Here is a 12,232-nt window from a genome sequence, read left to right on the forward strand (position 1 = left end):
ATGATTTGGGTGGAAATGTATTTGGACCAAGGTTGGATCAGCTTCTTCAGACCACAGATAATACCAATACTGTCAATATATTGTGCTGTGAAAATAGATTTAGCAATAAGAACATACCTGGAATTTTTGCCCTAATTCCCCATATTATCTTCAGCATCCACAAGAAGTTAGGCTGTTTCAGAAGAAATCAATAGATACATGTGGTTGAATATGGGAGCATGGGGGACTATTCATCGCATTATATTTGCCTTCAAATCTCAGATCAGTTATTTATGTATTTATTTAGTCCCACAATGATCATTATTATGCCACCATTCCAAAAAAACAAAACAAAAAAACCATATCACAGCTAATGCATCTGTCAGATCGTCTGTATTTATGTTTGTGTGTCAGATGGTGAGGTATTCAGTTGTTACTACAACACTAAGGGCAAGGAATATGGCAGGCAGATGGATTGCTTCAATGGTGTAGTTAAATATCATTTGTAATGAAAGAGGATTTACAACTTCTGCTGCTGAACATTTCAGCTGTTGGTTGGCAAATGTAAGAGTTACATTTTCTGAGCAGTGAAGAGTGTTGGACTATCACTATCGTCTTAGAAGATTTAAAGATCTACTCAGCAGACACCCTGCTGTAATCTTGGTTGTCGATAACCATCCACTCTCATCACATGTAATTCAGATGCAAACATGTGTGGATGGATATGAGAAAGAGCCATTTCAAAACAAGCAACTATTGCTTAACTTGTTTTCAAAATCTTAATCTGGAAGTGAAGATGCTCACATTAGAGCACTGGGTCCTGCTTATAGGAATTCAGAGAAGGGGCAGCCAATCACAGGAGGGCAGGATTTTTTTTTTTTTTGGTTTTTTTACTTCTCTAATGGAATCCAGATATAACAATATAGAGCTGGAAATTAGTGTTTAGTAAGGCTGTTAAAAACAGCGCCTCTCGATTTACACTCAAGGCAATAGATTCTCCCATGTCATCAAACCCTTAGATTTAATACTGCTGCTATAGATAAAATATTCCATCTGTACTGTATGCTGAGTATCCGTTTAAACCACAGGGAGAAGTGAATTGCCCTGCCATTCCACTCGCCCAGGTAATCAGACCCCAAATTGAAAATATCCAGCTGCCAATTTCAGTCCAGTTTCAATATTCCCTGCCTGCCAGTGTGATGTCGCATTTCCTGCAGGCTGTAAAGGTGGAGACAATATAAGTGGCTTATGAATGAAATTTGAATTTCATGGCCCAATATCATTTAGAGTCAGTAATTGAGCAATATGTGTCCTCTATAAAATGTCTTCTGCTTATTCTGATTTGACTGGTGAAGCAGCTGGGTCATCACAATGGCATCAAATAACAGAACCATACATGTGTCTCCATCAACTATCGTATTGCCCCTTCTTTGCAGACACTAAGGTCTAACCAACTGTATCTAGGAAAATGAATAAAAAAAAAACAAGATTGAAAAATATCCCAGAGGATTTACCACTGAGCCCCTGTTAGACGTTGTATATTTTTGAAAGAAATTCCCCTCAATTTTTAATGGAAACAGGTTATAGAGGTATAGCAGTGTGCTCTAGAGGAGGGTCGGCTGCTAATGTGCTATTTATTTGACAAGTCTTTTAAAAAAAGGGGGAAACAAAATACAGGAAGGCTTCAGACAGTTAAACATTTTAATATTTTAAACAAGAACGTGAAAAAAAAGGTGAGTAAACCCTAGCCTAACCCTAACCCAGTTTAAGTACTTTAAGTGTGTCGCAGTCTTCATAAGCCACACCTGCAAGTCCTTGTCCTCAGCTGTTTCTGAGGGAAATTTCTCCTGAAACTTGAAGTGTTTTGAAAGTTCTTTAAAGGTTTGTTTTTCTCAGGCTATGAGACAGCTCCTTTTTTTATATGCTGGATTTGCTTTTCAAATTGAAAATTTTATTGTGTGGCATTTCTGTGTGTGTAATACCTGAACCAAATTCAGTGCTGAATAGAGGTCCCAAACTTCTTTTTTTTTTTTTGCTTTGGCTTTTCTCTAATTCAGAAAGCAACACCAGCAGGGCTGAAGAGTTTTGATTGCCCTTTCAATACAAACCCAAGCAGACATTACCTAAACAACAGTATATCGAGCATTTTTACTAAAGTATTTTCAGCCAAAGAAGCATTTATTGCTTCATCACAACAAAAAATGTTTATAGAAAATAATTAGCATAAAAAAAGAAACAAAAAAAACCCTAACGATTTAGTAACTGGTACTAACAACTTCTCATCATAATTTATATTGAAGCTGGACTATAATAGTCTGTGAGGGTAAGGCTCGTTGTATGAGCACCTGGAATTGAGAGGGCAGGAACACTTCCAGGCATCTTGGCAGCACTGGCAAGCTCTCCACCATGAAGGATTACTGAAATAAGGCATAAGGATGTCCCTGTGATGTCTTGGATATTGCCTCCCGCTGGTGCTTAGCACAGCCTCGTCAGTCACATTTGTGATTACCTCTGAGCTGTACCCAATCATAATTAAGGTGATGACATTCTCACTAATGCACGGCTGACGATGAGCTATGCTGCTGAATTTTGGACACGACGGGAAGAAGAAAACTTTTGCAGAAGAGCATAAAAAGCATGAGGCAAGCAATTCGTTTAGTGAGACGAAAAAGAAAATGCAACAAGACTATTAAAGGCTATTGTTCGGTGCGTGCTAAAGAAAGGCGATTTGATGAGGGAAAAGGTGCAAGGAGCTGCTTCAGATGTGACCACTGTGTCTCCAGGGGGGTGATTTCTATTTCATTTCTTCCTCACCAGCTGAATAATCTCAGTCTGCAGCACCTAATAGGAGTTCATAATTAAAACCAGATATATAGAGAAGTAGGATGAACATGAAGTACTCTCTGGAGAATGGAAAGTCTGAACATGATGCTAAAATAAAGATGAAAACAAGACTGTTGTACTACATCTTTTAGTAGCCACAGTGAATGCTTTGTGGCAAAAATACATACATTGAAAAAAAGCTCTTAATAGTTTCACTCCACCTTTTCTCTAATGATTTTGTCCCTCTTTGACTTTACTGAGGAGAATAAAGACAATAAACATGATTTATCACTGTGCACATGAATTGACTTGTTCTATAAAGCTATGAAGTAATACAGTAGTTCTTCTTTAAAATCTGACTCAAAACAGCATAGAGCCCACAATCAGCTCCTACTCTCTACAATTGTCTAGTTAATGTGGGAGGAATTCAAAGTAATGACAAATTACTCAAACTCTTTTTTTCCTAGTGCTGAAGGAAACAAATTTCAGCACTGTAATCATTCAGCCAAACACAACGAATTCATGTACGATTATTTTTATGACAGTGACTTTTAGTGTTCAAATGTCAAAGCATGAAACATGGTGTGAATGCTGGAACACATAATCACAGCAGATGCATCACTAGTTCAAACAGTTGGGACTGAACACTACCCAATGTATAAAAACTGAGAAAAACTAATGGGTTCCAAGGTGCAGCTGGGCAGGCAGGCAGGTGAACCTAATCAGGTGATGAAGTGAGAGACTAATGATACAACCCGGCATAAATGGAGATGTCCATGCACGTTCCTATCAAAAACCTATGCTCTAACTTTCAGTTACACACGCTCATCACCCCTCAAGTCACTGGTTAGACTTAAAAAAGAAAGATGCCGGAGGGTTGACATGGTAATTATTTCTTCTGTAGTCTTTAAAAGAATCCCCACTTAAACACTGTGTGTAAATATATTGTGCAGGTAGATGCTTACAAAGATGCAGGGACACATGTTTGCATGTTTAAATATGGCCATAAATCACTTGTGTGGTGCATATTTATGCTGTTGCAGATGACAGCAGCTTTAAATTATTTCCTTTTTATGGGTTTAGATTCTGCTGCTAATAATAAAATCATCATTTTTATCAGTGGTTTACTTTATTTTGCTGTTGTGGTGGAAACACCACACCAAGCTGTTTCGTTATCAGTACTAATGGCTGTTTCCTTAAACTCTCTAAAGTTACATAAATACATAAATACAACTTATGGCTTTACAGTTTATGTTCAACTAACTCTTGAATTCTTAGGGAGGGGAGGGGAGGGGTTCAAATCCTTTTTTAAAAAAATGCAGTAATATGCAAGCTTATGTTTAGGGTATCGTTTACGCATCTGCTTCTGCATACAGTGCATAATTTCCACCCTCTAAAGGTTTTCTATTTCCTCCTCTCCATGAACCATGCAGCAACCACTGCAGCTTGTTGTTTCCTGAATGTAAAGTAGAGCAGAATAAGCATGTTGTATCACAGAAACTGTGTCTCTCAAGTAACCGGGTTCTTATCTGTTTAATGCACCACTCCCTAAATAATTTCTCACCAGGAAAGAAATATTAAATCACACAACAATGTTATTTTAAAAACCAGTCAGGCATATACAATGACAATTAGAAGTAAGAGGTTACAATTAAAATGATGTTATTGATTTTCATGTATACTTGACTTGGAGTTAAAAACCATTAAAAAAAAAACCTCATTTCCGAATGTAGACAGGGCTAACCTTTAATTCTCTGCCAGAGGGTTTCCTGATCAGGACATGTGGTGCATAATAATCTATACTCATTGGACTTTGCAACACTGTCAGATGATCCCCCATCCCTCTTTTGGTCACTGACTGCCACTATGTGGTCATAAATATTTAACACAGTTCTGCTGCAATTCAGTTTACACTCTTTTACTGTACAAGGTTTAAAAAATTTGATTCCTGCAACCCACTTATCAGATTGTAATACGACATCCTGTAGCCATGACTGAGATAAATTAGAAACCTTTTTTTATTGACGTATCACAGTCCTCCCAGAAATAGGCTGAAATATACCTGGGGAGAGACTCAACTTTTCTTGTGGGCAAGAAGGTAATCTGCCTCGGCAAAATAATTCCGTTCCACCAACACTACAGGCTCCATCATCCATCATCATTAAGAAAGGAAAGGGAAAAACGGAAACACTATAATACTGATGAAAGCAGCCACAAGCACTGTACTGCCTTGTATTTCTGATCTAATTTTATTGTTTGATGGCGTGTTTTACCTTATTCCCCTGTAAATGTGTCACTCCATGACAGTTTGGCTGACATGGCATCAAGTTTTGACATTGAGGCTTGGGCTAAAATGTTGTTTTTCATCTTTTAAAAACATCAGTAAATGTCAGAATGTGGCATCAGAGTTAGTATGTGATTTTTATTTTATTTTTCAAAGGTCTGTCATTTTATACACCATCAAAAGCCATACAGAAAGATCTAGAGCACCCAAATTTCAGCACAACAGTGGCCTAAAAAGTTCTGAATTCTATGCAGTCATAATAAACGCAGACCCGCAGAGCAGAGTTTTACAAAATAGGTGGTTTCTAAATGCTTTCTTTTAAATAATAAATGAATGCTCACACTCATGCTTTGGCAGCTGTTGAAGATTTTCTGGAAAGTTTCAAATATGTGGTTCCTACAACACTAGATTTGATACCTATGTTATTAGGAAAGGATGGATGTTTGCTTTAATTGTAGATATCCTGGGTGGCTGACACTGGCAGCACACTGCGGTGATAAGAAAGCCCATATACTGGGCTCATCCCTGTGTGGTGGAAGCTGTCCATCTTGCCAAGCTGCCGCAGATGGAAGAGCAGGGTGAGCTTTCGGGTCATGGTTCTAAGTGCCAAGAAGGAGGCCAGGATCTGGGCGAGCAGGAAGAGGAGATAGAGGGAGTGGACAGCTCTCTCCAGAGGCAGGATGATAATTCCTTCATCGGTCAGGAAGAACAGCAGCACTGGCAGCTGGAACATGAAAGACAGGAGCCAGAAGGCTGCCAGCTCTGGCACCTGATGACAGGGAGGAAAAGAGAGAAAATTTGGGTTGGCGCGCACAAACGATGAAAAGATGCAGCAGTCATCCATCAAGTGCTCTGGTTGAATCCACATGAAAGCAAAGACACACATTCACTAAAACTCAGTAGGCACTTGTAGCCACAAGCAGGTAGAAAACTCTGCAGTTTCCTCCTGTGTTTTTTCAGGGTTCATAAAAGAGCTTCATGTAGTTCAGTGCAAGATATAAATTTGAAATACCTTTTCTTTGAGGTTGCCAGTGTAGCCCAGATAAAGTCGAACCACTTCGATGACCGTTAGTAGGATCATCCCAGTAATGAGCAGAGCTTGATAGTACCCAGGAAGATAGTAGAACATGCACGGATGCTTGGCTGTAATTAATGAGCATGATCAAGGAGTGTGTGTGTGTGTGTGTGTGTGTGTGTGTGTGTGTGTGTGTGTGTGTGTGTACACACAGGCATGTTAGATTTTTATGTAAACTTTTTTTTCCAAAATATTGATGAAACAAGTTTTATTTTTCAAAAAGACAGTGGATGTTGAGTTCACTGCTTGTGCCTCTTCTGAGCTCATGTGAGGAGGCTTAGTGTTCATTTTGAAGACACCACTAGATGGAGCCAAAGTCAAACGTTTTCCAATTGATACACTGGGCTTAGTAAATAGATTCGGTTCATCAAAACCTGAACTGTTGACTTCAAGAGGAATACTTCTATTCTCTTGTGTGTGTTTGGCACTAACCTTTACTTCCAGCATGAACACAGCTGAAAACCACCAACAGGGAAAATAAAACATATTGAAATACAGGAGCATTTGAAGGGGGAGGTGAGAAACCAGCTCGTTGACCACTGCAAGACAAATAACAGTGCACAAAACATTAAGTTGAAAAACTGAAGTGAAATTTGACCAAACGAAGAAAAACCTTTAATAGCTGACGTTACAACAGATCTAAAAAGAAGCAATCTGCGCACTGTGATGTACTTGAGAATTAAGTCACAAGATGTCTTGTCCAATCTCTGATCTCTGCCTTTACATTCTCCAGTACGAGATAGCATTGTGCTGTATAGTAAACATATTAAACTAAAGTTCCAAACAGTCTTTGGAAGCACAAACTAACCAGATGCATCCTCTTGCTCCCTGGTGAAGTCACTGTCTGCTGTCCTGTTGTTTGTGAACACAGAACCTCCCATAGACACCAGACCCAGCGGCAGGTTTTCGGGAACAGGCGAGTAAAACACAGGCATTGTTGACAGAGGTGGTGATCATGACAGAGCCAAGGAGTCAGGAGGTTTACAGTTCCAAAAATATGTTTTCAGTATCCGTTGCTCATTTTTGTCTTAAGTTAATCAATCGCACAATACCAGGCTAGAAGAGATACAAGTGGACACATAAAGGCACATGCTGGCAGACGCTACTGCTAATCTGATTATTGTAAAGGAGGCGGGCTGAAGATTAGCCTGAAACAGTTGCATGCTTACTTGAAGTTAGTGTCCATCTAGGATGATAATTTCATTTTCTAATTAGGGAATTCAGCAGATACTTAAACTTTATAGAGATAAAGTTGCACGTACTCTTTGCAGTATGTTTGAAAATTCTACATTCTTTGTACACATATTTAAAGCGAAGGTTCACTCTGGCAGGTTTTGGTGTATTTTATAGTCTTTTTTTTATTTAAATTCTGCAGATAAACACAATGACATAACACTGCTCAATGCACCCGGCCAGCGAGTCATCAGAGTGGTGCCTGGCTTATTTTGGCCTTTGGGCCTCACTCGTCATTATTGTGACCATGGTGCAGAGACAGAGTTTGGCCACAAGGTGTCATCACAGCTCGTCCCTGGGGGCGCGCAGGGGAAAATGCTGAAACTCCTCTGGCACCTCTTCCCCTTTCTTGGACCTCTTGTAGAAGCCGAGTGAGTCTAACAAGCTGCTGATCTCGTCTGCCTTCATTTTCTTCACAGAAACAGTCTGATCCACACACACATACACATACACAGGAGGGCAGACATGTTTGGTTCACAACGTGGTTAAAGGCAGTAATGCTTGTATATTAGCTGTATATGTAGATATAACATGATTTACTAAACCCCTGTTTTTACTTGGAAGTGTTTAGCCACTACAGATTTAGAGGATCTAGCTATTTTTTTGTTTCTCCTTACCTAAAGTCAAATTATAATCTCCCAGAGAAGCCACATTAGAAAAACTTTAGCCTCTAAATGAAGCTTTAGATGGAAAATTTAAAAGGCTTTACTCAAGAAAGCAGTAATACCTGGCTCTTTTTCGATGTAGGCCAGCATTAAGAAAATTCATTTTTATTGGTTTTAATGGAGAGGCTAATTGGGCAATAACTGCAACGGGGGTTTTCTACCCTGGAAAAATAAATGACATGTGAGAAGTGCTTTCAAGGCACACAATTTTCAAAGTCACATCAACTCTCCTGTCTCGGTACAAAAAATATTGCTCCATTCTCAGAATTCCCAAGTTCATATACTGTATGTATTTATTTTTAACTCTCATTCAAGTACATCCTCTTTCTTGGTATCTGACAGATGATCTGATATCACATGAAGTAATATCGAAACTTTCCCACATGAATCCTGTTTGACATCTCTTGATAAGCTCCATCACAAGGCAGCGGAATAAAAGGTCCCTGTACTCACTTCTCACCTTAACAATCTCATCCTTTTCATTGTAGAATATCAGACGGGGTTTCTTCTCTTCCGATGAATCATATTCCAAGTTGTGGCTACACAGGAAAAAGCAGATCAAGGAAAACAGGTAGGAGGGGTTGTGAAGAACAAGGCATATCCATCTGTTTCGCTATTTTTAGGCTCACTTAACATGATTTTTTTTACTTGGAATGCTCACAGAGCTGGCACTGAACTTGGCAGCTTGCTAGGAATACTGTTTTGTTTACAAAAGAGGTCATGAGAAAATCAGTAGTGATTTTTGTGGAAAGCTCACAGCTTAGCAAAGAATCCTGAGGAACATGAAAACAATACAAGGATACTATAAAGCCATTCGCTCCATGAGAAAATGATAGAGCTCAGGCATTTTCTTTATGCTTCATCCGACCACACTGGGAGCCTGCAGGGATGACAAGAGACATTTGTTAAAACAGCATGACAAAGAGGAGTGTACATATCTCATTCTTTATGTGATCAAAGGTGACAAAAAAGGTGTCACATTACAGCAGAAAATAAACTGCCATGACAGCACAAGACCTATCCATCACCATGCACACTATTTCCTCACTTGTTTTTTGAATATTATGTGTAGATTTAATTTTTCACTTCACAGGAGTTTGCTCTATACTTACCAGCAGTTTAGCTCTGGCTATAACGAGCTTTTCTTCACCTACTGTGTCATTGTTAGCTTCGGATAGCCTAAGAGCGAGGGTAAGAGTAAGCACCAAGAAGGTCCACATTTTTACTAGATGGCAAAATCTTTAGCTCCTTTTTCTGAGTTGAAGCACTGATAAGTGACCCTTTAATACTCTTGGACAGTTTTTTCAGGGTGGACAAGACCATGGCCACCTCTGTAGGGGAGCAATGCACACCTGGGCTGAGCTGTTAATCTCACTTTTGTGATTTTCTGTCATAGATTGTGTGTTAGTATAAGAATTAGGCTGGTAGCTTACCAAGTAGGTAACCACCACATACTTATTCAGCAACAGAGTTAGCTGTTAGGGTGTTTTTCTATATGTCAAAGGGGCCCCCAGGTTTATATTTTATAGTTTCTTCCAGATCAGATGTCATTGGGGGAACACAGAACATCTGCACTCTTATCATTTTTTCCCATGCAGTAAACTTGCAGGTGGTTAATGGTCACAGAGAACCACATGTTACTACTGACTCACTCCCCCAATACAGCTAAACTGGTTCATGACTAAAAACTTCATGAAACCATCTGCCATCGCAGAAATAAGAACATGACAATGTTAGCCTATGATCACATTCACATCTATGGGCAATTTCAAATAACTGATAACCCCAACTTGCACTTCTTTGACTTGTAAGAGAAAAAAAACCCCACCGAAACACACAGAAAGGCCTCCACATGTCACATTTTTCCAAGTAATGTAGCTTTATAATTACATTTACATAGAAGACGAATATAACCGCTAATACAGTAAAATATTAGAAAGATCACTGAGTGTACAGAACATTTCAATGCCAAATATTGAGTATATTTGCTACAGATACAGTACAACTTTTTGCACTATTTGGGGGCAGCAGCAAAAATTCTGATACTGACAAAGCATCCATCCATTCAATCTGATGTGTAAAAGGTTTCACAATGCAACTGTCTATGCATAGGTTCAAACGACACAGAGAAAAATTCTAATTTACAGCATGTAAAAGAAGTATTGAAAACATCACCAATTTTCTGAGTAAATATATTTCTAAAGCTGCTATTGGCATGAAGTTCTCATCGACTGTCATTAACAACCCATCAAATCCACACATGCAAAGAAATCAAATCATAGTTGTCTAGAAATTATGTCTAATAATGAGAAAAGATGCAGGGAAAACATATTGAATACATTTACTGAAATGTATTTCATACTTTGTACAAAAGCCTTTGTTGGTGATGACAGCTTCCTGTAAGAAGAAGCTACATTGTTTGCCTACTGTATATGAAGCTGCATTGCTCAGGTGTGACACTGGCCCATTCTTTCACACAAAAACAGTCTGCATGGGATTTGGTAATGTGTTCAATGCTCATTATACCTGCTGTATATGCAGTTTTAGCCACTTTGGGATTGTATGGAGTCTTAATACATCCTTTTATCTGTGACAGGCAGAGTAGCTGCCTTACCCTACTTCCAGTCATTGTACTAAGCTAAACTATCACCGTTCAGTTCTGGAGCTTTACTGCACAGACATGACGGTGTTAGGGATCTTCACATGTAACTCTCACCAAAAAAGCTATTAAGTATATTTTCTAAAACATCAGACTAATCCATTAAGTCTCAGCGATATCCTTTTATTCCGCATTGTTTAGGACTTTGAACAGAATGTTTCTCTTGACACACATTTGTTAAGTCATATTTTGTAAATCCTGCAGTTATGTACTTGAACAAAACACTAGCTCTATTCTGATCCATGAAAGCAGTATATGGCTTGTTCCCACTGTTTTTTCATTCTGACTTTCCTTTTTCTAACTTTCTTTCTATGCAATGTTTAATTCCATTGTGCTCTCTCAATGAAATCAGGCCTTGTGACAGCATAGCACATTTGCACTGTGTCAACACCCTGGGGGGAAGAAAACATCTCGGCCCTCCAAGTTTACTCTACTGCTTTGTATTGTGCAAAACTCCAATTCATTAGGTCACCATAAGAGGGCGGTAACACCCACATGTACACTTCCTGGCAGTTTGGCGGGTAACGTGTACTTCCAAATCCTAGCCACAGACAATTATGTTTCCAACAAAAATAAACCATTCCTGCCTGGAATGCTGAAGCGAAAACCATCTTGCTGTCTCTGTCTTTTCCAGACACAGAGCGGTGCAGCTCAGAGTCTTGCGCTCTGCATGTACTGTTTGGGATTATGTGTCAAACGGCAATAAAACAGTCCTCTTTTTTAACAGGGTTTCCTCCCCTTGGCAGCTGTTGTAAATCTACAGGCTTGTACACTTGTTTTACGTCTGCATCTTTGTATCGTACTGTTCCAGGTCTCTCTTTCACAATGAAAGTTGGACCCAAAAGAAGTGAATGAGAAATAAGAATTTTGACAAAAAGGATGGCTTACATGAAAAAGAGAGAGAGAGAAAAGCACACAATGAGCGGTGGGGGTGGGGAGAGCTTGCCGAGGCTGACTCCTCAGTCTATACGTGTGGATGCATACCATATGTGTTCACAATCAGCATGTTTCAGCTTACATCACATGGTGCATGCCAAAAGGGGGCTGTTGTTATTATTACTCTGCTGACAAAGGGGAAATACAGTCATTAATAACTGGAAGGTTATGGAGCTTAGACGGGAGATGATGAAAACATTTACAAAGTTCGCACTGAGCAACTTTTTCCAGTAGGAGTTTTAAAAATTGCAACACTAGCAGCTGTTAAAAGATCAAAAGCTACAACACCTCACTGCAATCCTCCCTCCTTCAGAGAGCTTGTTATAAAGATACACACTTCCTTTTTCTCCAAAGCACCGGATGCTGCCTACCAGCCGGCAACCAACAATTACTCTGTGTGTCTGTTCTCTTATGATGTGGACAATTATTTGTGGGTGTTTGTGAGAAATGTTTGACTCTTGTGTCTCCTCTGTGCTCCAATGTTAATATCTATAAGTATGTTCAAGAATAAGCAAAGTCGATGGTTAAAAATGTATCTTGATTAAGTTCTAAACGTTTAGCTCTGTCTTTTCTTGCTC

At 39.2% G+C, this 12,232-nt stretch overlaps 2 protein-coding genes across 2 annotated transcripts; both read right to left on the reverse strand.

Annotated features, from left to right (window-relative positions):
• Positions 1-5,210: 5,210 nt before the first annotated feature.
• LOC102210066 (transmembrane protein 17A) lies at positions 5,211-7,353 on the reverse strand. The gene is made up of 4 exons (XM_005743076.1): positions 6,970-7,353; positions 6,594-6,700; positions 6,099-6,212; positions 5,211-5,855 (listed from the first exon to the last, which is right to left on the reverse strand). Exons 1-4 carry the CDS (start codon positions 7,094-7,096, stop codon positions 5,535-5,537), a joined length of 669 nt encoding a protein of 222 aa, XP_005743133.1. The 5' UTR covers positions 7,097-7,353; the 3' UTR covers positions 5,211-5,534.
• Positions 7,354-7,499: 146 nt separating this feature from the next.
• selenoe (selenoprotein e) lies at positions 7,500-9,651 on the reverse strand. The gene is made up of 4 exons (XM_013913357.1): positions 9,172-9,651; positions 8,863-8,939; positions 8,520-8,598; positions 7,500-7,820 (listed from the first exon to the last, which is right to left on the reverse strand). The coding sequence occupies exons 1-4, from the start codon at positions 9,277-9,279 to the stop codon at positions 7,677-7,679; spliced, it is 408 nt and encodes a 135-aa protein (XP_013768811.1). The 5' UTR covers positions 9,280-9,651; the 3' UTR covers positions 7,500-7,676.
• Positions 9,652-12,232: the final 2,581 nt, after the last annotated feature.

This window comes from Pundamilia nyererei, unplaced genomic scaffold (genome assembly GCF_000239375.1).
Source record: "Pundamilia nyererei isolate P.nyererei 1_Seehausen unplaced genomic scaffold, PunNye1.0 scaffold00127, whole genome shotgun sequence".
NCBI classification, from domain to species: domain Eukaryota; kingdom Metazoa; phylum Chordata; class Actinopteri; order Cichliformes; family Cichlidae; genus Pundamilia; species Pundamilia nyererei.